The following is a 23,820-nucleotide window of genomic DNA, read 5'->3' as shown; positions in this document are numbered from 1 at the left end:
ATAAATAGTAAAGTAATATCAAAACAGTCAACCCTAGTTTTTGTAGTAGAAATTAACTAGACGTCGACATGACGTATTAAAGTAGAGTGCATCAATATTCCAACAACGTTGAAAAGTATCGACAAAAGTGTAAATTATGATTGATATTCAAGATTACCCCGCTTGCGACTACCTCGATATCAAGATTTAGGGTTGGCACGTAAAACTCTTAAAAGAATTTTCAAGTCGGTATCGGAATTCCGCATAAATTCTTAAATCACCGACTACTTAACAAATTGTTTTCTCCTTTTTCGTTTTGCTGATAAAGTGATTTTTGAAGCTAGGAATAACAATTGGGCATCGGACCTTTTTTTATATTTTTTATTTTTACGCAACCACGACATAATACCGTTTCACCTTATGTAAGGTGAAGTAGGGCTGAAATAGTAGCGACGGTCGAGAGACTACTACTTTTGTTAGTCACAATTATTCCATTCTGTTGTTTGAGACCGGACATACACAGCCTGATCCCAGAACGCGTCACACTTAGGTAGGGCTGCCATCACCTAAATTGCCGACGCCGGATCAACACGGCAAAATCCTGGACATTTGGGCGACACTTTTTAAAAACCCCTACTGGACGACCCCCGAACGTCCTTCATATTAGAATAAATCCGAGGAATTCCGGACGGATGGCAGCCCTACACTTATGTATAATATTATAATCTTGGATAACTCGCAAGTTCGACACTTATTCCATTTACCTGATTCCAATGGTCAATCTTAATGTGAAAAGTAATAATTATTATGAAAATAAGACAAATCAGATGAAATATATTATTTATTTTTAAATATAAACAATCTTCGCCAACCCTAAACATGTTATGACACGTTCTAGCGGCAGAGGGTTAAAGAAATTCCCGTAGACACTTGCCGAAGATAGCAAATAGATCGGAGAGATTATTTTTAACGTCTTTCCAGATCGGGGGCGTTTATAGCATCGAGTAAGATCGGGTTATATACTATATTGTATAACTTGTGCATTTGAAATTAAAATATTGAAAATGCAAACCTATTTCAATTATCAGTTTTTCTGGGACTATAGACTTTAGAATCTAGGGAATGTCCTAAAGTACATAATATATGTGACAATCTATTTTAATGATTAGTTTTGATTAAAATGATGGTTGTAGAAATAGAACCTTCTGGATCCTATAGATTTTAGAATTTAGGATATGCCCCAGAGAACGTAGAGCTATCCTCTAATAATCATTGTAGTTGCAATATCTGTTATAGTAACATCAATATTATTTATGATACAAACTGTTTGGAATTGCTCAATATCATTAATTTACACCACACTTTGATTCGTTTCTCCTTTTATATTCCAGGATAATAGAAGTTTTATCAGAAAAATAGATGAATACAAATTTAGATTAATATTTTTACTCTAAAAGACATTACAGTGCACGTATGTTGTTGAATTAATATTTTATAATTATTTCATTCATTTTATTTTTAATTTTTATTGTCTTAGTAAACAAGTTATATCAATTATTTGGTTTCTCTAAATCAAAGTTTTTAAAATCACTCAGTACACATAAAAGCGGAGTACACATGATGAAAGTTTTGGACCCTTTTCCGGAAAACGTCTGGCGAGTTTTTCAACTCAATTAATTGAATGAATGTTTTGAACAGTCGTGTGTCCACTGCTTTATGGAACTTTCTAGACGTTCAGAAAAAAAATACCTCGCTTAATAAACATTGACGTTAATGGATTAGATTTTTTCTTTCTTTTCGCTCTTCTTTTATATTGAAGTCTAGGTTCTCATAATAAAAATGATTCCACGGCTTGTCAACTTTTCGCTGACTAACTAGAGAGCAAAAACTGATTTTATATCATTAAAAACAACGCTTAAAACAGTGAAAAGAATCGAGAACTCTTAAATCAACCAACTTACAATATTTTATTAAACATATAATATTTAGTAATGGAATTTAGCGAAAATATGTAACACAAATTAAAAATAAATTGTCTCTTAACTTATATAATTGAGATAACTGTATAAACATAGATCACATGTCCGTAAGATCTAAAACAGTAGTGTTCGCTGCACGGGCGTTATTTCCTCGCACAATGACGATGCCGGCACGCAAGCACATCACTGGCTGATTATCTTGATCCACAATTCTGAACTCTATGTTCGCTCTAATGCCCTGTAAATAAATAAACACAAGATTAATTAGTTATTGTGTTTTGCGCGATACAAAGTCTAAGTACGTTTCCAGGATTCAAATTAACGTATATTTATCCAGGACATGGTCTCTCCATATGTCAAATTACATCCGAAAGCATTCAGCAACTTTAGAATTTTATTCTAATAAAAATTTAAACAATAAATATGTTCATTTAATTTCGCATATATGTACAGGGTCATTTTGACATCGCGTTACTAAATGAAACCACATAATTATCTACTTGGAAATACAATAAGTTACTTCAGCCGTAGATGTAAAATAAAAAGTGTAAGTTTCGAACAAAACAAATATTAATAAAAAGCAATTTTAATTTTACACGCCCTAAAGCCACTACTACTACTATAAGAGAATTCGTTGCAGTGGCAACATCATACTTTCAGTCAGAAATACACCCACGCACACGCCATTTTCGCATTAAACTACAAAATGATCAAGATATCAGAAAACTAAAACCAGGATTTTTGGTGAAAATATTAGTTATTAATTTATGAGTTTTTGCACAACGTCAGCAAAGGTGTAGACGAGTATGTGGTTTCAGTTAGTAACGCAATGTCAAAATGACCCTGTATAATGTTAGTGAGAACTACCTATGATGACAATAAGTAAGTTAAAATTTTTAGTAATGTTATAATTTATATATAGATATAGTCAAGGGGCCTTATTCCGTCTACATGGACGTATCCGTCTTTTTGCAATTACGGGCATTCATATCGAAGGTCAGTTCTGATGCTAATATAGCCAAAAGAGTAAAAAAATGGCTACCAAAGCTATGCTTCGATAAGAACGCCCATAATTGCAAAAAGACGGATGTACCCCTAGACGGAATAAGGCCCCATGACTAGATAAATATATGTTGATAAAATTGGCGCTAAATCACGACTATGATACGACGAGGAAAATTTGTAAAGCACTCACCGCGTAGAAGATGGATTCTATGAACATTTTAAGTGTGTACTGGACAACTTCAGTTTCTTGTAGGGGGCAGAAGGTGTTGGTGAGGAAGTTGCAGGTCACTGCGCGTTCTTCAAGGGGATAGTCAATCGGGACAGGCAAAGGGATCACCTCAGCGGTAGCTAATGTCCGCATAGACCGGATCTGGCGAGCTGAAAAAACAAATTTTATTGTCATATATACCGTGACCGGGAAAATAAAAGACCTGCTCTCCTTTTTTGCTTTCCTTTGCGCCCGCGCCATTTTTGTTGTTTTGTTTGCTATGACGCTGTCAGTACAATAAATTACTTCTATATATTATCATATGGCAAAATTATTTATCCTGACCAGGTCGGAAGATTAATGATCGTTAAGATTGTTAAATAGTGAGAATAGAAATTTAAGTTCAAACTTAAAAAGACAGTCAAAGATTTAAGATACTACTTTCTAATTAGACCAGCCTGCCTACATTATTGTTATTATACATATCTCAAAAATAAATTTGGACGTCTTCTGAATCCTCATTACTAAATTTTAGAACCTAAAAATGTAATTCACTTATTTTTATATATTATGTTTTACTCTTATCTCAGTCTCAACATATTATTTTAAAACATAAAAAGTTAATCTAAAAAAAATGATCCTAAAAATAAACACCATTAATATGAATACTTTCTACTTAATCACTCGAAAAGAAAACTAAACAAAAATATGTTTTAACTGAACTAAAGGCTGTATTAATAGATGCTACTCAGTATCGCTCAGCAGTGCGATATCAGCCGAGATGCTGTCCAGTTAGAGCAAAGCCACACGATGCGTTAAAGGTGCGGCACTGCAGCACAACCCGGTTTACTGTGGTGCGGCGCGGCGCAGCAATGTCAATGAGTCAAGTGCGTAAGGTCACTTAAGTCCGTTAACGACACTTGAGTAAATGAAACCGCACACAACACTGTGGTGGCGGCACATTGATACTCAAGTCGCAAGGCCGGCGCGCTTGCAGTGCAACGCCGCACGGCAACATAACGCGTCGTATGGCATGGTATAGTGATTTATATGTGGGATGACGCAGCGGCACCGCACCGTCATCGTATGACATCAGTCTTACAGTCAGCACGTTAATAACATCACTATTTAATTAACAGATATTAACGACATCAAATGACATCCTTACTAACAGCATATAATAGATTATGACAGCTTTTTGATTTCTAAACTTCGCCATCTCAGTCCACAGACTCTTAAACGGCAGCTCCTCTTTTATATTGTTCAATACCTTAAATGTCAACTTAAGATCTTACTTAGAAGTACGGTTGGTTTATCAATTCGGTCGCAAATAACGTATACTTACGAGCTCTGAAGACAATGTGAATGACGCAGTCTTCAAGTTGCGTCAGCGCGCATGGCGGATCGATACATCCTTCGATGTAAGCATTGATCGGCAGTTCGCCCGAGTTTCTCCTACCTGTAAACAATAATATAGGAATAGTCATAACTTCAACTTAGAATAGAGGGCCCTATTCCGTCTACGAGGGAGAATCCGTCTTTTTTTATGGTTCTTCAAAGACGAGACGAGATTGCCGTCCGCCTGATGGTAGGCGATACGACCGCCCATAAGCAGTAGTATCACCATCCAACACCTTGAATTACAAAGTATTGTTCGGTATTCCACTACTCTCGCCATCCTAAGACATGAGGTGTTAAGTCTTTTTATGTCCAGTGGTTATACTGGCCACAATGTCCTTCAAACTGGAACACAACAGTGACTGGATACTGCTGTTTGGCGGCAGAAATACACATTGCAGTGGTACCTATCCAGCCGGACTATCCCATTTGAGAAACCCATCACCAGTAAATGCAATTATAAGCGTACTAATACAAAGAACAACTTTGATAACCTTATATTTAAATAAAGGATTTTTGATTCTTTTTTACCTTCACGGCTAACAAAGCTGTCCAGCGATTAAAATTTGGGTATACATCATACTTTGTTTGTATCAAATTAATGTTAACTATCCTTCACGTTCTCAAAATATGGAACAATTTTTTTTTTATCGTATTTTTTTTTTAATTGAGCATATAGGTACTATGATCGCGCAACTAAATACTGGGCGATTTTGTTACGCTATAAAATAAAATATTTACTGTTTACTGCTTAACATAAAACCAAACATTTATAAATAAATATTAACTTATTGGTATACAATTTACCATTTCTCTAACCACATCGAGTTTTATTATCTTAAATACTAATCATTTTATACGTTATAAGTAAAATTAACAATGTTTTAAAGTCAACGTAGTCTTCCAGTTACCGAAACTTAATAATATGATGTTATAGTTAGCCCAAAAATACACATCTGTCCAGTTATAAAAATTAGGTAATGCCCACCCCGCTGGCCTAGTACGGATTGGGAGACTTTACTGAACTTCAAGTCATGTAAACCCCTCTCAAGTTTGCAGGTTTCCTGGCAGTGTTTCCTTCCCAGTGCATATAGATATAAGCGCTATCGCTTAGATTTTCACAAAGAACACACACACACATAACTGTAGAAAAGTCAAAAGCGCATGTCTTTGGGTCATTCGTGAGACATTCGTCTCGGCAGTCCGTCCGTTATAGCATAAAGAAAAAAAAAATGTCAAGAAATAACTAGTTCATTACTTATAAAAAATGATAATAATCAAATTAACAGCAAGACTATGATAATATTTTTGATATTATTCTGATTAGATATAAATAATATTATGCTTGTGAAATAATTGCAGCTGGTTCAAATGAACAAGAAATAAATGGAATATTCGATACGTGCGTTGAAATATAATTATTATTAACGCAAATTATGTTAGCAATTTCACTAATGATAGTGTAATGCGCACATCATTACTAAAGGATAGCGCGTGTTTATCGATATCCGATAATATCCGAAGGTATCCGATGAAATGCTCTTTTATTACAATATTTCATGGGAATTGACACAAAATATTTAATTGCTATATTTATTGCTAGATTTCAAACGATTTATTTAGTTTTTTGAAATGTGAACATCACCCGGCCTCGTATTTAGCTTGGTTCATAACTTCACCCGCGAAAAAACGCTGAAAAAATATTCCGCAATGCTCTTCTCCGAGATACGATCTATTATCCAAATCCATTCAACATTTTATGTATCAACTTGTACCCATTAGATATCTTAGTATCCGACAGAAATAAACATCTCTAAACCAATATGTTAGGCATGTTGCTGCGATTTCATAGCGTCTTAAAAACAACCCTATTACTATAAAAATATCAAAGTATGTTCAGTCTTCACTCCGACAAACTATAAAAATACAAAATGCAATGCGCAGTATATTTGTTCATTGCTTGCGTTTTTTTTTTTGTGAAGTAAATTCGCAATCTAGAACTCATGTCAGTAAATGTAAGTACACATTAAGTGTAATTGTTGGGCTAAAATTCCTAAAACATTATCCCTTATATGTTTATTCCTAGTTCAAATTATCCCACCCAAAAAAACATAACTCTAATTAATAACCTTAAACTTTTTCTTTTTTAATTCAGATTTACATTAAAGACCATACTAATTTTTTTTCTATGTCGTTCTTTACATTCAATATAATTTTTCGATGATATTTTTTTCAGGCACCAGAAACTATGGAGAATTACCTTTAAATGTAATTATTGAGAATTGTGACCAACAACCCTGCAAAATCAGACAGAACTCTACTGCTAAGGTCCACGTGGAATTTATAGCACGTTAGTATAATGTACATACTAAAAAAATTGGGACTGGATTATTCGATCTTAAAAATTACTCAGTCGCAGTGGCGAAGCGTCCATACAACCTGATTCCTATCGGCTTCCCTTTTAGGTTTATTTATGTTTGACTTTGTTTTCTGTTCTGATATGTTAACTAAGGCATTTATTTTTCATCGGATTACCTTTTGAAAAATGTCATCCTTCGCCACTGCTCAGTCGCAGCTCGATGTCGGAAAATTGGCGGTGTGATACCCTTTGAAACTACGTAAAGCCGTTGGTGCTGCGTCTGATCTCACTCCGGGCATGTCGGATGGCCGTGCCATCGGGTTGTGAGAGTTTAGGAACATAGTGCATCTGTGTATTGCGTACACACTTATGCACTATAATATCTCCTGAATCCATGGCTAATCTTAATTGAGATTAGCCATCGTGTCCGAAATGCCGCTAAGAGGGATTCATATACTGTCCCAATGCGAGGTATGTGCCTTCTACAGAGAATTTAGACCTTATTTCACCCCGCTGGCCTGATGCGGCTTGGCTTTCTTATGTTAATCTTATGGGGATTTCTTAAGCACATTGGAAAACTTTAGCTATTAATTCATGACCTTGAATTTATAGCAAGACGCTGATACTACACTAGGCTACTACACTGTATGGAAACACAAAACATAAATAAAAGGTGATGATGCAACATAATAATGAATGTACGCACTACGTATTAACTGATATAAATGAAGTAATGGATCCTAAGTTGCATGTCAAAGGACACATATTCGCTATATTATAATAGACATGCGTTTAGTAAAGTTTGTGAGATAGATGATAACAAAAATGTCTTCTATCTTCACAATTTCGCACACGTTAAAGATCAGCAAACCATCCAATCTTCTGATATTTCAGAAATTGTCATTCCAGTTAATGACAAGGAGTTTAAAGACTACTGGCATATTCTATAGTAAATAAATCTGGCATTACAATAGAAATTGTTGTGTTTTAGCCCATTATATCCAATCGATGACAACTTTTGCGACTGCTTACGTAACGTTTTTCGGTTTTCCAAAGTCTATAGATTTGGGAGATTATAAAAACACGTGCAACTATTTGGAAAATAGCCAATGTCCTATCTATGCGGGGGAATTTGTTCACTTAAATATGGGAATACATGTGGAGGCTGGCGCCCCAGAGGTAAGAGTTAGCTATATTATTTGTCAAATTTTTCGTTTGTTCACGAAGTATTTCGCATATAAATTGATTAAATATGAACTATAACCCATAGAAGAAAACTATAATACTTAATATTTTATCCACTACCAAACAATTTAAATAAAATAGGCTAGTTAATAAAATACGTGAAATAGCAGACAGCAGTAAGAATTACAAATTTTTTCCTAGCTATTTAAAATTAATATTCTAAAATTAGCGACATTAGGCGTATTTGCAGTATCCCATGACATCATTTTACATATGTTTAATGCACTCAAATATCTTATGTAATTGCAGGGTTTAACACTACCGGTAGAATTATTTATGGTCGACCAAGACAATAAGCCTTTGGGATGCATAAGAGTTCAAATCGAAATAGTTAAATCGAACAAGGAATTGAAGTTAAGCAACATCAATGTATTTTAAATATCAACTTTTCAATTTATAATTTGAATATTAATAAAAAATACAGTGATTGAAGTATTTTCAATTAGATTTTTAAAAGTATCTCTTACTTAAGTAGCTTGAAAATTGATCACATTTTTGCAGTTATGTTATCATGCCAATTATTCATTGGAATAATGATTGCTACATTTCGTATTGTTAAAAGTGTTTTCGACACCTATTTATCCTGTTAATGATAGATATTATAAAGGTACTAAAGTTATTTATATTAAAGTTGAAAAGTTCATACAAAATAATTTTTAATTAAAAAATAATATGCTGTTCTTTCTTTACTTCAGTATTAAAATATATAACTTTACACTTTTATGTTTAAACACGAACTATTTATGGGAATCAAAAGCATTGTTTGTTTTTCCTGTTCATTTAGAGCTAATTTTTCAATCGTAAGTTAAAATATATTCTTAATAAAAATATAACGTCAACAAATTAAAAATTGTAATAAGAAAGAATACAAACATCTGCAACCAAACTAACTATAAATATAATAACCTCTTTAAGTTTAGAACACGAACACATGATAAAATCCATATATATATCTTTCTTCAGGATCTTCACTACTACTTTTTTGTTTTACCAGTATTAAAATCAATAAAAATACAAAAAACTTACATTGTTGTACGTTCGTAGTCTGCGAATGCACAGACGCGAAAAATATAAACACATAATACCAACGCAACATGGTTTAATAAATATGGAAGTTACATTTCATCAGTTTTATATATGCTTTCAGATAAAGTTTATCAAAATCTGCAGGTGTATAGAAATGATAATGGGCCATAGTCCAAATTCTATACCGGAAATATCACGCACCTGTACGAAAAATGAATCATTAATCATCAATACAATTTAATCTCACCCAGTTTTCACCAAGGTTCTTTAAAAAAAAATTCATTTTTCTGTTTTAACTAATCCCAAAAAAGGAGGTTATCAATTCAGTGTGTATGTTTTTTACCATTTTTACCTCAGTATGTCATTCATTTATTAAAAGATTTGGCAAAATCGTTTTTATTTAAAAAAATATACTTTCTGATTCAGTGGCTTGGTTTTTTAACTAGAATAATTGAAATAAGTATGTCGTCTAAGTAAACGAAATTAGGCAACGACTCCAAAATATGTAACTAGTATATTATAGGTAAACATCTGAACATTACACATACTAGGTACGGCATAAAAGTAACCTCCGACACAAAAAACCTCTAAATGAAATAAATGAAATGTTTTTGTTATTTATTTTATTTTAAAATTTTTAGATACTTATTTTTTTTTGTATCTGGGATTATTAAAAACTTTAATTTAATTTTTATTAAAATCTTTTTAAATCTCTTTTTCCTTTACCATCGACCTCGGATCATTACCTTTTAAAATAGCAACTCATTGAGACCATTCTTACGAGCCTTAAAACGCCATACTTTTGCGTATTGTGTCCATTATCTTTAGGAATTGCACAAAAAAGTTACATTTGTAATTGAATTACTTTTAAGAGTAAGATATGTGTATATTTCAAGTTGTGAACCAAATAATAAGAATAAAATAAAAAAGGTGCCGAGGTGTTGAATATGCCACAGACTACAAAATGCTGATCACCTGAACGTTGTCATGTTTTAGAAATACCACCTAAGTAATAGTATATCAAATTTCGAATGAATCAGATACTTTGTTTATGAAACACGACAGCAGCTCGCTACTTATCCTAAGAATGAATTTAGGTATGCTTCCTAAATGATAATATTATATATACCTACCTACTTAACTGTAGCGATCCCCTAGATTGTCAGACTGACAAAAATTGCTTAACAAAAATAGACTTTATTTCATATCTATTAAAGGCGCTCTCAAAGAGCTGCCGGCAGCCGCTTATCAGTTGACAGTCGAGTGATGGGTGTGATGATTCCGCAGCTGAAAATAAAACTGCGATTCCAAACATCGACACAGCGGCGGCGGCCAATTTATCGAGAACTAGCTTTTTCTCGCGGCTTCGCCCGCGTGAAAGAGTTTTTTGGGATAAAAGTCGCAACGGAATCTCAAAAGAAATATTTTTTTAATAAAAGTTTCCCAGTTTTTGCAACATTTTCATTGATACTCTGCTCCTATTAGTCATGTCATGATGTTATATAGCCCTTCTCGATAAATAGACTATCCAACACAAAAATAATTTCAAAACAAGTAGTCCCTGAGACTACGGCCTTCAAACAAATAAACGCTTCACGCGCGTTGCAAATTATAAAAACAGAGTTCAAAAAAAACCTGAAAGGTTTAGTTTATTTCACATTTACAATTAGCTTTTGTGTTATCTCTATATTTGGACTTGATATAAAAACAAAATAAATACATGCACATTGAATTTATTACAAAGACGCATTCACGTGTTTAGATTTTTTTAAGAATTCTCTTTGTTAACTCCTCAAGGGCTAAACGAAATTTGTTCGGTTTTTTAACATATAAAATGTTATACAGGACGCTGCTACAGAAGTTTAAATATAATCTAAACTCTATTTTATGAGGAAACCTAAAATCTCATCGGCAAGCTCACGAACATAAATTAATAATAATACATTATTTTCACGTATAAAAAAATATCCTACAAAATGGCCCTATTTATTGTTACAATAATTTTTGTAACAATAACATACGTTTGTAGAACAGCCTCATTAAGATTTACAAGGGAATACCTAGTCGAAATATCTAACTATACGGAGAACTCTACTCTGTTTGCGCCAAACGTATATGTTTTGTGTTGTCACCCCACCGCATTTGATGGTATGGTGCAGGTTCGAGATAGAGTGTCGACTCTCCCCAGTCGAAACGGGATGACTCTGGAACGCGACACACTTACGTGATTCGTGAGTATGGCGATTTTTCCACCTTGCATAGAGTCACTTTCTAAGCAAATACAAATACCTAAACACATTTACTGCATTCATCTCATATTTGTTTATAACGTTACATATTTAAACCGATGTTTTTTCTTGCTTTTACCATTTATTTCCATAATTCACTATCATTCTCATCGTTATTTGTGGATACAAATAAAACCACGAAATGCTTCTAGACAATATCCGCATTAATCACAGTATGACAGAACTAATTTCAAATACGTCAACGCAGCTTTGCGGCCGTACATCAAATGAACAATAATTGTACCTAATCTACATACACTAATTTGGTGCATACAGATCAATAGCCGCTGCCGCAGTAGCGGGATCGTACCTTAATATAATACAATGTCTGTATATTTCAAAATATTGCAGGTGGTCAAAGATCACAAACATTCAGCTCTAATCTAGATTATTTCTTCATAAAAGTGATAATTTTGTAGATAAAAAGTATTATATTTTTTACAAAAATGTTTTAATCTATACTTATGACAGGCACATGCTTATTCAAATTTCAATCAGAATATAACTTAATTATTTTTTTAAATGTTTCTCCATTGTGAGATAAAAACAAAATCAAAAAGAACTCAAGCTTAAATATCAGGTATACGATACGCCATAAATATATGCTACTCCACAGATGCCCCGATGATTACCTAAGACATATTTTAGAAACACAATCTCTCCTGATCTCTCTCGGGTCATGTCGGATTGCCGTCTATAATATCAGCCCATATGCAGGTTGAGACGTGTCCTCGGAGTCGGATGCATGGAAAGAAAATATCGTGAATGTTGATTTCAGATTTAGAATGGCTAAGATTATATCAACCTCGATTTTTTTTATGAATACAATAAATTCAATGCTTTTTTATTTAAAACATTGTTACTAGTGTGTTAAACGTACATATTTTTTCATAACAAGCCCCATAGATTAAAAAAGCAAGGGACATCTCTACCTAACCATAAGTATATAAACCTAAGTATCGTGGATTGAAGCCCTTAAGAAGAGGCATACAATTGAAATATTTCTACAATATTGAATACCACGGCGAACTCTAAAAGGTCCAATTATGAATAGGAAATCTATTTAAATAGATTAAAGTTCAATTAATTAAAGTTATAATGAGTTCTGTGTCGTTTATACCGAAGATGAAAAAGAAGTAGTTCAAAAGAAAATAATTAATAATATCTTCAACCATATTTTATGGTTGAATTGTTACTACGTCATACGTAATTAAAACACATAATATATGTTTATATGATGTATGACTATATATATTTATACCTATGATCCTTGCGTACCACCTATAAGATCATTCAGGCTAAGAGCACGGAGTAGACAAAAGTTCGCAAAGCCTAAATCTCCGAATCTCTTAAAGAAGCTCATCACTTTTTTGGCTAAACCGGAGTGCACCAGGGACCGTGTCAGATCTCGCTTTTCTGGTTAAAAAAGCCTACTAACGTAATGTTGTTTATTAATTAACCAATACTTCTTGCTGGGATGTTTGTGGATAGACGTTGCAACAGTTGACAAAAGTAAGATTATTATGTTACATTTACATTTGCTTATAATTCCTTCCTAAAATAATCGTGTCTCAACTGGCGTGTAATTGTTTAAAATATTGCCTGATAGAGTATAGAGCGACATTGTCGTAAAAATACGACGAAACTCCTTAAATAAAGAAATAAGTGATATATTAAAATGTGATTCTTTTAGGTACATAGTTTTAAGAGTAAGGAATTGTTTCACAATATATATAGATGCAATGAATGTATGCAGAGAATGAAGAGAGAGGATCACATGAAGAATAATTAAGTAAAGTCGTAAGATTCAACAGAAAACAAAATTGCTGCAATAATTCCTGAAATCACGGCGATCACTAAAGCCACAAAACCATAGTTTGTCGATTAAATGTGTTTAAATGGGAAAATAATAAGGACCTTCCAAATCCCTCTTTCCAACACCGTCAAAAGTGTATAGTACACTGTACAACTGACAAATCTTCATACTTGATCTGAAGATTATTTATATTTAATATTTGGAAATCATGCCACAAACTGTGAATGATTCATCTGTCCTTCCTTTTTAATCTTAGTTATGGTTACACGACACATACCTAAAAGATATATATTCATATTAAATGGCAAAGTACGTGAGATTGTTACGATTAAATTACCGAATGGATTTAGGTGAAATTGGTATCACTTCACCACCACGCCCTTGAAATTCTACTTCGACCCCAAGAGTGCTTTATAGCGTGTTTTATCTAGTGCTTTAACTTTGAGAAAAACTGTTCTAACTGAAAAACGTTAGCTCCATTGTTTAGTGATATACCCAGTAGCGTAGCTTGGCATAGAAGGGCCCTAGATCTAAATTTCTTGGGGGCCCTTTAAGACAGTGCCAACTTTAAGCGCCTGCTTAGTTTAATGTAGATATGGGCCAAGAGGGGCCCCAAAGCTCGGGGGCCACTTCTCACTGATACGGCAGTAGCTACGCCCCTGGATATAGCGCATTCAACAGACACACCTGGTGATGTATAACTAATCAATGTGTCCAATTATCTATGAAGAAATTCAAATTAATCACCACAGATTGCACCTGCAAGGATTTATGATCCTTATCAATGGAAAACCCGTAGTATAAAACCTAGATCGAATTAACCAATTCATTCGTTACAACTGCAAACAATGTTGCGCTGGGTCGTCCTGTTCTGTGCCGTTTTCGCTTTAGCGAAATCCCAAAGCACCGCCGTCAGCAAATGTGAGTAATATGAGTGCAATATATATTTGAATTCAATTAGAATATGCTATATATTATTATATTTGCATTGTTTGCAACCAACGTGGTCTTCTAATTCTAAAATTTCATGTCTCGGCGACTGTTTTACTCGAAGTTTTTTTGTCAGAAATATGTGACGATTTCTAAAGAAAATCGTTTCATGAAAATTTGTTTCCAACAAGTTACCTAGCCTACATTATGGTTTCACATTGTACATGGAACACTATAAACGAAAAAAATATAAAAATTATTGGAAACTTCTTCAAAAAATTTTATATACAAGTTTTTTTTTTAATATTTTTATTCCTAATTTAAAATGTCCATGATTAAGTACAATCATTCATTTAACATGAAATTTAGTAACAATAACCTTTCCTATAACTTGTTTTGACGTATAATGTGTGCGTCGTGATAATTTTTTTGTATTTAATTTTTTTATTACAGGCAGAGCCAATCCAGGTAATCTGCCACTCAACACGCACATCGAAGGCTGCACCATCCCGCCATGTGGCTTGCCGCAACTGGAGGACGCTGTCATCAACATCAGCTTCAAAGCGCGTACGTGTTTTTTTTTTATTTTGTGTCAATCTAAATTTCAATATTCATTTGCTAACTGTAAGCACTCCTGAGTATTGTAAACATTACCTACAACAGTAGATGACGAGCTAACAACATTTTTTATAAATCAGATGAAGATCAGATTTTAGTAATTGACATAAGGCAAACTAAAGTAACGGGCACATTTTTTTTAAATATAACTTTGTAAATACCTTGCAAAGGATGCGCTCCGGTTAAATGATCTGACTTTTTTTAATTTTTCAACTCTTTAAATAGTAAATTCTAAGATATCTTAAGATGTAAGGTCTTACTTATAAAAATTTCGTATACTTAGTTAAAACACAAATTTACTCGATCAGCTGTAAAACAAAATCCGCCATCTTGCCTCCTAATACGGTTTAAACTAGGAAGCCGGAAATATTTTTGACAGCTATTTAAACAATTCCTAATCACCTCTTAACGCTAAAACAAGTTTATAAGTAAGACTGGATATGTCAAAATGACTCAGTAACAAACTTTCTAAAAAAATGTTTAAGGAATTTAAGTGTCGCTTCAAACCTACAAACGTTCAACAAGGTCTGCATTATTGTAATTAATTTTTTTAACAATTTTTGCCATATCCTCAAACGCCTTCCCAACAGATAACACCTACCAATTCAAGACTACAGCATGATTCTTTACGTAATATCACAAACGGACTAGTCTTATCCTATCGTAAGACATATCTTTATTTCCATTTTAATGGTTCCAGCTCGTGATATCCAGTCGATGAGGACGCTCGCCACTGCGTACTTGTCCCTCGGCATCATATCTTTGCCAGTACCCTACGACCTGGAAGAGCAGTCAGTCACGTGCAACTTCCTCACGGACGCCGCCTGCCCGCTCGACGCTGACCAAATCGCACAATATACATTAAAAATGCATATTGAGAAAATTTTCCCTGTGGTAAGTTTGGTTTAAATATGCTATTGAACGACTTAACGTTAAGCATCTGTCTATCAACAGCCACTACACCAACCAAATTCAAGTACTGACACCAGTTATAGACCTTTACCTACTTAGAAATTCACTTGATCTCTTATTTGAATTATTATTAGCAGTAATATAATTACTCCTATAACCTTAGCTCACTTCTAACTCGACTATAATTTTCTATATTTATTCGTGTGCAGGGCATATCGGTGACCATCGAGTTCCGTGTGGTGGATCAGGACAACGCGCCCGTGCTGTGCCTGCGCGTCCCTGTGCGTATCGACCCGCCGCGCAACAATGCCGCCGCCAACAACGTTGTTGTTGGTGAACTAGAACAATATTAAATATTGTCGAACTTTTAAAAATCGAACCTGATTCTACAATTGTTTGATGTACTTAATAAATTATGCGTAAATTGACTTTTGTTAGTAAATTTACTTATAGCTCGTAAATTCAAACAAACAACTATAATTATGCGTTCAATTCTAAAACTACCTACACCAATAATAACAAACGGTAAGGTTTAAATACTGTATTAACCTGTCAATATAAATATTCAGGAAGATAGTGTAAACATAGCACTGTTCTTTGAAAAACTCAAGCCATCAGAAACGAAATTGTATCTACGAATAAGTTCAGACACTGCCATTTTGGAAGTATCTGTAATTTTTTCGGTATTGAGTCGTGACAGTGGCTAAGTTATTATTTCCATGTATAAATCAAATTCAAAATACATTGCACCAAATATTACATAATTTTTACTATCGTTTGCAACAACCTAATCAATTATAATATACTTAAGTCTAATCAATTATAGTAAGGTGCGTTCGGGTAAGATCGGATACGGGGTAAGATCGTATAACGAATGAATTGAAACAAAAATGTGGATTTCGCTCTTCTTAACATTTTTGAGACTTCTACTTGATTTTGTGAACTTTATCATACTAGCATTAGAAGCGTCATTAGAACGAATTCCGATCTTACCCTGCGAGGGTCCGATCTTTTCTACGGGTTTTAAATTTCTATACTGATATTATCATCTATTTTTAAGCTTACACAGAGATAATTAGAAGAAGATTAAATTATCACATAAAGTAGCATTAATAATAACCAGTTTCATGTTGAAATTAAACTAATTTTCCGGATTCTATCGCGGTTTTCTGTTTTTTATTTTTCTCCCGACGTTTCGAAGACTTTGCAGCCTTCATGGTCACGGGGGACTGAGGTGTTGTTCATCCGCAAAGTCAAAGTTACAATATCTACCTACATTTTACAATTATACAACTTTTTTAAAATTTTAGCTGTTGGTGGTCCGATCTACGCAGAATGAGCTCACAGTGTCTTGAAGTCTGGCAGCCGGTCTTTTGGGTTCCGATTTAATTAAATGTAGAACTGGATCCCAGGCTTGTGCAAGCTTCCAACCATCTTCCCTATTGAAATTAGGATGTTTTTTTTAATTTCAATGTAAGAAGTAGATTCAAGCAAACCTAACGCAAAAACACAACTGATATATTTCGATCATACTACAACTATCGCGTTGTGGTGTTACATTTCTGCCTACCCCTAAAAAGGGGAAAAGGTGTGATGCTATATACATATATGTATGTATGTAAGAAGTAGAGTCAATTTAACCCAACCCAAAAACACAACTGATATGTTTCACACACAGTACGACTATCGCGATGAAATGTTTCGCCTTTGCCTACCCCTGACACGGGGAAAAGGTGTTATGCTATATGTATAAGTATGTGAGAAGTACAGTCAACCAAACTCAATGCCAAAACAACTAAATACGTCACAGGAAAGCTTAATTCGCGATTTCGTTTTCTTGGACAACATGATTATTCTAGTTTTTTTAATTTTAAAACCAAACTACCGAAGCGATGTTGAAAAAAAATTTATGGGAACAATCTGGAGAGAAATTCTTTCGAAAAAAAAAGGAATTTTCCAAATCGGTTCATAAATGACCGAGTTCTGAGGTAACAAACAAGCAAAAAAAATCACGTCGAATTGATAACCTCCTCCTTTTTTTGAAGTGGGTTAAAAAAGGTAATTCTTAAATCTCGGTACATACATCTTTACGCAAATATAATATTGTGGGCTATGTTGAGCATCCAGGTGTCTCACATGACCCAGCAATCATCTTTTCGAAATTTGTATTTGTTGTTATAATGTTAAACTCATGACGATTTTTGTTTGGTGCTATTATAATCTAATCAAAGAAATTTGTTTATATTTCTTGACGAAACGATTATGTGAATATTTTAAAATTAGATGGGCCTTCAACGATTCTTTTACCTTAGAAATACTTTATATACCGCACTACCATTATAAGTTACCAGCCTACCTTAAGGCGATACCTCAAGGTCCATTTTCATACATTTTGTTTCACCTTTAATCTGGGTAACTAAACAAGTATTGGCAAGTAAAAAATTTAAATTCACGTCTAGTTAGTGATTAGTTCTCGCAGTTGAAAGAAAAACGTAAAAATAATTAATAATCATGGATATTTCGGCCTTTAAAATTTAATATGACGAAATTAAAAGAAAATTTACCTATAAGAGCCCTCTAGTGAAATATAGTTGAACCTTTAACTACACCTGTTTCACTTCTTTTTATTTTCGTTTACAGTATTTCAACTAAATAGAATGTACGAGCAAACCTACAACACTCAATACTTACTTAATATTATTTTTTGTTACCATCAAATGTATGAAAAAATCTTCAATTGGTTCTTCCCATTCTTTAGTCCTTAATAATTTTGAATGTTACCAAACAAAAATGTCTAGATGTCGCTGCCCGTTTCTATGGTCTTAAAAATAAAAAAAAAGCTGATTGCAATGAATTCTGTCCGTTATAAACTATAGCAGCCATGCAACCAGATAAGCTTAATATCTTATCAGGCAATGATCCCGGATTTGTATCGAAAAAGCTAAATAGAAGATATTTACATCCAATTCGATCAAATACGACCAAATGGTTGGTATAAGTATATGCTCGCAAAATAAAATTGTCAAATGATCATGTTTAAAAATTATTCCAAGTTTTACTCTTGTATCAAATATATTTTATTAATTTAAGGGGAAACTGAAGTATTTTTAGATATCTATTTATAAAACTTGAATGTTGATAGAATGTTATCGTACTTGAGTCAAAACTTTGCCACATGCTTAATAAGAACAATTTGCTATAGCAAGTGGCGCGTACTATAGAAGCCCTATGTCCAGCAGGGGCAAAATGTAGGCTAATGATAATGATAGTAATGAAAAGTAAAAAGGAGGCAGCACAGCTTGAGCTGATCAAAACTGATCGAAATGTTGATGCCTGCTTAACAATAAGGCCTGGATATATTACACGAGATTGGTAGGTCAGTCCTTGAAAATATTTTTAGTATTTTAAACATGCGATTGCCTAATTAGATATCTAAACCACCTGACGGTAAACGATTACTTCTCACAATTATCTCTATAGTAATTTTATCTATCGTCGAATTACTAACACCTGTGTTGAATGATAATTTTTATCTGAAAATAAGCCCGTGATATAAAAATTGAAAACGACTGAAACAAATCATTCTTTAAAACTGGTAAATATGTTGCGCTTGGTAATTTTGTTTTGCTCTGTTTTCGCTTTAGCGAGATCCCAAAGCACGGCCGTCAGTCAATGTAAGTAACATAGATTTGAAACATTTAAAATTTTGTACTCTTTGTAATTTTGCGCTGTATTTTACGGTTATTAAATGAACACGGATATCTTCGATAACATCAAGGGACAGACTTTCCTACAAGGGTAACACCACCAGGCGAAGACTAAGTGGTATGATGGCACCTTTGCTTACCCCTTCAGAGATAATAGCATGATGTGTGTGTGTTTTTGTGTGAATACATATATTCAGGTACAAGTGTATTGCGTCCAGGCGAAGATTGGGTGCTGCGGTTGAACTGCCTCTGCACACCTTCAAGGATAATGGCGTGATGTGTGTGTGTATTTGTTTTTGCGTAAATATGACCACTTAAATTCAACCACATGGTTTGATGAAACAAAAATATTAAATTACAAAATCCGACCAGCTGAAAACATCTGTGAACCCTATCATGCAGTAGACCACCGACAGTAAGAGCTTTTACAGCCTAGGTGGCGTAATTGTAATTGTACCTACAGTACGCTAAGGTCTTAGATTCGAATCCTGAGTGGGGCAAAATAATAGTGACTGGGTTTTTCCATCTTAAATATTTATCAGTCGTAGCTCGGAGTCGGGAAGTTGGCGGTGTGATACCCCCGTGCTTCAGAAAGCAAGCAAACCCGTTGGTCCTGCGCCTGATCTCTCTCAGGTCTTGTCAGATTACGGTCTCAACGGACTATGCGAGTGAAGGGATAGAGAGTGCATCTGTATATTGCGCACTCACTTGTGCACTATAATATCTCCTGCATACTTAGCTGATCTCCGTTAAGATTGGGCGCCGTGGCCGAAATTCGGTTAGGAAGAAATCGATCAAGATGTTTTAACTCTATTTTGCAGGTACGGCCCACCCTGGCGATCTGCCCATCAACACATATATCCTAGGATGTACCACTCCGCCATGTATCTTGCCACAGTTGGAGGATTGTGTCATTGACGTCATCTTCAGAGCGCGTGAGTTATTCTGCATCTCTTCTTTAATATTAATTTACGAATAATAAAGTATAACCCGGTTATGAATTATTGTCTTTGATAATATAGTCGCGTAGTTTCACACTTTTGACATGAAGATTGAAATTCAATATCCTTAATTTACGCGTTATCGTACCGTAATGGTTTCTTTTAAGTTTTTTTTATTGGTTTGAATGATGAGACGAGCTTGCCGTTCGCCTGAAGATAGGCGATACGACCGCCCATAACAAAAGAAACACCATCCAATGCTTTGATTTACAAAATATTGTTTGGTATTCCGCTGCACTCTTCATCCTGAGACATGAGATGTTAAGTTTTATTATGTCTAGTAGTTACACTAGCTACAATGTCCTTCAAACAGGAACACAACATCATCATCATCATCATCAGCCTATATCTTTGTCCACTGCTGGACATAGGCCTCCTCCAATATGCGCCATTTTACCCTGTCTTCGGCCTGTCGCATCCAGTTCTTACCAGCGACCTTTCGCAGATCCTCACTCCACCCAACTGGAGGGCGTCCTACACTACGTTTGCCGAGCCGTGGTCTCCACTCAAGAACTCGTTTACCCCATCGGTTATCGGTTCTTCGACAGATATGCCCTGTCCACTGCCACTTCAGTTTGCTAATCCTGTGTGCTATGTCGGTGACATTGGTTCTCTGACGAATGACCTCGTTACGAAGTTTATCCTTCAGAGAAACTCCGAGCGTAGCACGTTCCATAGCTCGCTGAGCGACTTTTAGCTGGTGGACCAGCCGTACTGTGAGCGTCCACGTCTCGGCACCGTAGGTCATGACAGGTAGGACGCACTGGTTGAAAACCTTCGTTTTCAGACAACAATTCCTACACAAATACAATCAAGTAATTGCAACGCCCTGTGAGCTTATTTGGAACTAAAATATAGCATCGCAAACATTACGCGCGTGTAAACCTTGAATACTAAATCACGTAACATGGTAACGAACAGTAAACTTAAAATATATGGGCACCGGCAGTGTGAGTTTGTTGGACGTATATCGTTGTAAAAACTATCGAGATATAAACGTTAACTTACACGACATGAATACTATACGAAAATGCGTAAATCCCTGTAAACATTACTGGTCTTTAATTGATTGGTGCAGGATACCTATTTGGCGTCTGTTCTAGTAGATAGAACAATGAGAGTTAGCAGCAACATAAATTAGCTCTAGCCTAACTACTTAATGTCTTATATTGTTTACAGCTCGTGCTATACAGTCGATGAGAACGCTTGCCACTGCGTACTTGTCCGTCGGTCCTATCACCATGCCAGTGCCGTACGACCTACAGGCGAATGCAGTCACATGCAACTTCCTCACTAACACCTTCTGTCCACTCCTTGCTGGCGAAGTCGTGCAGTATCAATTGAGGATGTTTATAGAATCATTTTTCCCAGCGGTAAGTATCTATAATTTATTAATTCTCTATCGGAATTTTGAATGGTTAGTCTAATTTATGTAATTCTAGTGGACCACGCACGCGGTATCCTGCTACAAACCGCATTCAATGTAATCTAACTTTCATCTTTTTGGTCTTAACAACAGGGCTATTGGGTCCAACATTATCCTATGATTTAGGCTGAAACTAAATAAATGAGTTGATTTCTGAGGTTTGCGTATACTAAAAATATTTCCATACAAAAATATCACCCAAATTGCTAACTTTTCCCGACTTGTACCATAGATATTTCAAAGTTATTTTTTGATACAAACCTTGTCCTGATAATTAGGAACACAACAAAAAAGGAATCAGTCCATCTATCTAGTCACTAATGAATTGTGATTCTTAACTTATAGGTAGTTTGAGGACCCAGAGGTTCTGGATTTGATTCCCAAGTCAATTAACGCCTTTGAATACGTTTTATGAAACTATTCTCTCCGGACTCGGACCAGTCAGTAGAGAATGACGTCAAGCTGGTAACTGTTCGTAAAAAGTAAAAATGTATCGAAGTCGTTTCTATATGATTAAAAAGATGCGTTTCATTGAAAACCCTTCGGATTCGAATAAGAGCAGCTGGAGAAAAAAAAGAATTGAATAGGAATAATGGTCACTGATCCCACTTAATGTATTCACTTCTCGACATAGTTGCAACTTGGTCAAATCATACAAGCGCTGAGTCGAAGCGTATCGAAGCGTCAAATTCTTCAGGAGTTGTACGAATGTGCGCGTATTCGCTTGAATTTGTGCGAATTCACATGCTTTTACATTCAGTTAACAGTACAGGTGACTATCAGTGAACCTATCAGTTGCCAGTTAAAACTCAAATAAAATGTTTGACATTGATGTTCATTTGCCGATCCCGACTGGCGAGTGACGACGCGTTGATTAGCATTGGCTAGCGCTGGGGTTCGCGCGAAAGACCACGTACCAGTCAGCGTTTGTCGCGCTCAAACGCACGAATTCTCTCGAATGCGTGGATTTATTTTTTATTTCATAGGACATACGTGAAGATAAGGGATAATTTGCTATACCTATTACATTATCGATTTTCACTTCTATGCGCTACGACTGCGCTCGTATACATTGAACCTTACTAAGAATATTTTTTACCTAAATAAATAATTTACCCATTTATATCCAGGGTACAGCGACGACCATCGAGTTCCGCGTGGTGGACCAAAACAACGTGCCTGTGTTATGCCTGCGAGCGCCGGTGATCATCAATCCACCCCGGAACAATGCACGCAACATCACCATTGGCGAATTCGATCAATCTTAAACACTAACGATTTTTTTTTCAACTCCGATGTTGATTTGTGTTAAAAATTACTTGATTCTAATTTGATTACAAATAAAACAACTTGTTAAATTTACTGTTTCAGTTTATTTTGGAAGTAAAAAAATGGCAGAAATACCATTTTAATCCAATCAACATTTAAGTAGAAACATGGTATTTGAGTACTGTATAAAGTGATTCAGTTATAACGATTTCAAAGAACATCACAAGTTTTATTATAATTATAAGTTGAACAAATGAAAATCAGGATGCAAAACTTCTAGTATCGAATAGATACAAAATAAAAACAGATTTCTTTAGGAAATAAAACAAAAAAAAAACATTTAAACAAACAAAAAAAATTACCATCCGTGTAAGATTCAAATAAAGTTTGCTCAAGGCCGTTTGCTTGGGCCTTTACATACCGTATGTATGTGAAGGCCCAAGCAAACGGCCTTGAGCAATCGCTTCATACTTTTGCGCATGATTTCTGGCGGGAATATGCAGATGTCAAATGTAAAAGCATGATATACACAAAATGGTCAATTTTAGTGCCATCTTTACAATGTAATTAATGAAACAATAGACATGTGAAAATTATACAACAAAAGTAAAGATAACATTTGTGGATATATTATGACGCTTAATTTTTTTTTCT

The 23,820-nt window shown here is 34.7% G+C and overlaps 4 protein-coding genes across 4 annotated transcripts; 3 read left to right on the top strand and 1 right to left on the bottom strand.

Moving 5' to 3' along the window:
* Positions 1-2,000: 2,000 nt before the first annotated feature.
* LOC115449163 lies at positions 2,001-9,317 on the bottom strand. The gene is made up of 4 exons (XM_030176894.2): positions 9,200-9,317; positions 4,517-4,630; positions 3,154-3,341; positions 2,001-2,196 (listed from the first exon to the last, which is right to left on the bottom strand). Exons 1-4 carry the CDS (start codon positions 9,267-9,269, stop codon positions 2,056-2,058), a joined length of 513 nt encoding a protein of 170 aa, XP_030032754.1. The 5' UTR covers positions 9,270-9,317; the 3' UTR covers positions 2,001-2,055.
* On the top strand, positions 6,316-8,601 carry LOC115449164. The gene is made up of 4 exons (XM_030176895.2): positions 6,316-6,584; positions 6,806-6,919; positions 7,920-8,107; positions 8,423-8,601. The coding sequence occupies exons 1-4, from the start codon at positions 6,506-6,508 to the stop codon at positions 8,549-8,551; spliced, it is 510 nt and encodes a 169-aa protein (XP_030032755.1). The 5' UTR covers positions 6,316-6,505; the 3' UTR covers positions 8,552-8,601.
* A 4,719-nt stretch (positions 9,318-14,036) lies between the features above and the next one.
* On the top strand, positions 14,037-16,192 carry LOC115449165 (NPC intracellular cholesterol transporter 2). Its single transcript, XM_030176896.2, has 4 exons — positions 14,037-14,224; positions 14,687-14,800; positions 15,552-15,745; positions 15,973-16,192. Exons 1-4 carry the CDS (start codon positions 14,152-14,154, stop codon positions 16,114-16,116), a joined length of 525 nt encoding a protein of 174 aa, XP_030032756.1. The 5' UTR covers positions 14,037-14,151; the 3' UTR covers positions 16,117-16,192.
* A 3,091-nt stretch (positions 16,193-19,283) lies between these two features.
* On the top strand, positions 19,284-23,259 carry LOC115449149. Its single transcript, XM_030176879.2, has 4 exons — positions 19,284-19,437; positions 20,292-20,405; positions 21,651-21,844; positions 23,028-23,259. The coding sequence occupies exons 1-4, from the start codon at positions 19,365-19,367 to the stop codon at positions 23,163-23,165; spliced, it is 519 nt and encodes a 172-aa protein (XP_030032739.1). The 5' UTR covers positions 19,284-19,364; the 3' UTR covers positions 23,166-23,259.
* The last annotated feature ends 561 nt before the right edge of the window (positions 23,260-23,820 follow it).

This window comes from Manduca sexta, chromosome 9, assembly GCF_014839805.1.
Source record: "Manduca sexta isolate Smith_Timp_Sample1 chromosome 9, JHU_Msex_v1.0, whole genome shotgun sequence".
NCBI classification, from domain to species: domain Eukaryota; kingdom Metazoa; phylum Arthropoda; class Insecta; order Lepidoptera; family Sphingidae; genus Manduca; species Manduca sexta.
The sequence above is the reverse complement of the archived record's forward strand: the minus strand, read 5'-3'. Positions and strand labels throughout refer to the sequence as shown.

Bases quoted from the DNA above. Each gene is read 5' to 3' on its own strand.
- LOC115449164 (XM_030176895.2), top strand. From the start codon at position 6,506: ATGCGCAGTATATTTGTTCATTGCTTGCGTTTTTTTTTTTGTGAAGTA. The intron at 6,585-6,805 runs GTAAGTACACAT...TATTTTTTTCAG, and splicing joins TAGAACTCATGTCAGTAAAT to GCACCAGAAACTATGGAGAA. The intron at 8,108-8,422 runs GTAAGAGTTAGC...ATGTAATTGCAG, and splicing joins TGGAGGCTGGCGCCCCAGAG to GGTTTAACACTACCGGTAGA.
- LOC115449163 (XM_030176894.2), bottom strand. From the start codon at position 9,269: ATGTTGCGTTGGTATTATGTGTTTATATTTTTCGCGTCTGTGCATTCG. The intron at 4,631-9,199 runs GTAAGTTTTTTG...TATTGTTTACAG, and splicing joins GACTACGAACGTACAACAAT to GTAGGAGAAACTCGGGCGAA. The intron at 2,197-3,153 runs GTGAGTGCTTTA...ATTTATTTACAG, and splicing joins TAGAATCCATCTTCTACGCG to GGCATTAGAGCGAACATAGA.
- LOC115449165 (XM_030176896.2), top strand. From the start codon at position 14,152: ATGTTGCGCTGGGTCGTCCTGTTCTGTGCCGTTTTCGCTTTAGCGAAA. The intron at 14,225-14,686 runs GTGAGTAATATG...TTTTTATTACAG, and splicing joins AAGCACCGCCGTCAGCAAAT to GCAGAGCCAATCCAGGTAAT. The intron at 15,746-15,972 runs GTAAGTTTGGTT...ATTCGTGTGCAG, and splicing joins TTGAGAAAATTTTCCCTGTG to GGCATATCGGTGACCATCGA.
- LOC115449149 (XM_030176879.2), top strand. From the start codon at position 19,365: ATGTTGCGCTTGGTAATTTTGTTTTGCTCTGTTTTCGCTTTAGCGAGA. The intron at 19,438-20,291 runs GTAAGTAACATA...TCTATTTTGCAG, and splicing joins AAGCACGGCCGTCAGTCAAT to GTACGGCCCACCCTGGCGAT. The intron at 21,845-23,027 runs GTAAGTATCTAT...ATTTATATCCAG, and splicing joins TAGAATCATTTTTCCCAGCG to GGTACAGCGACGACCATCGA.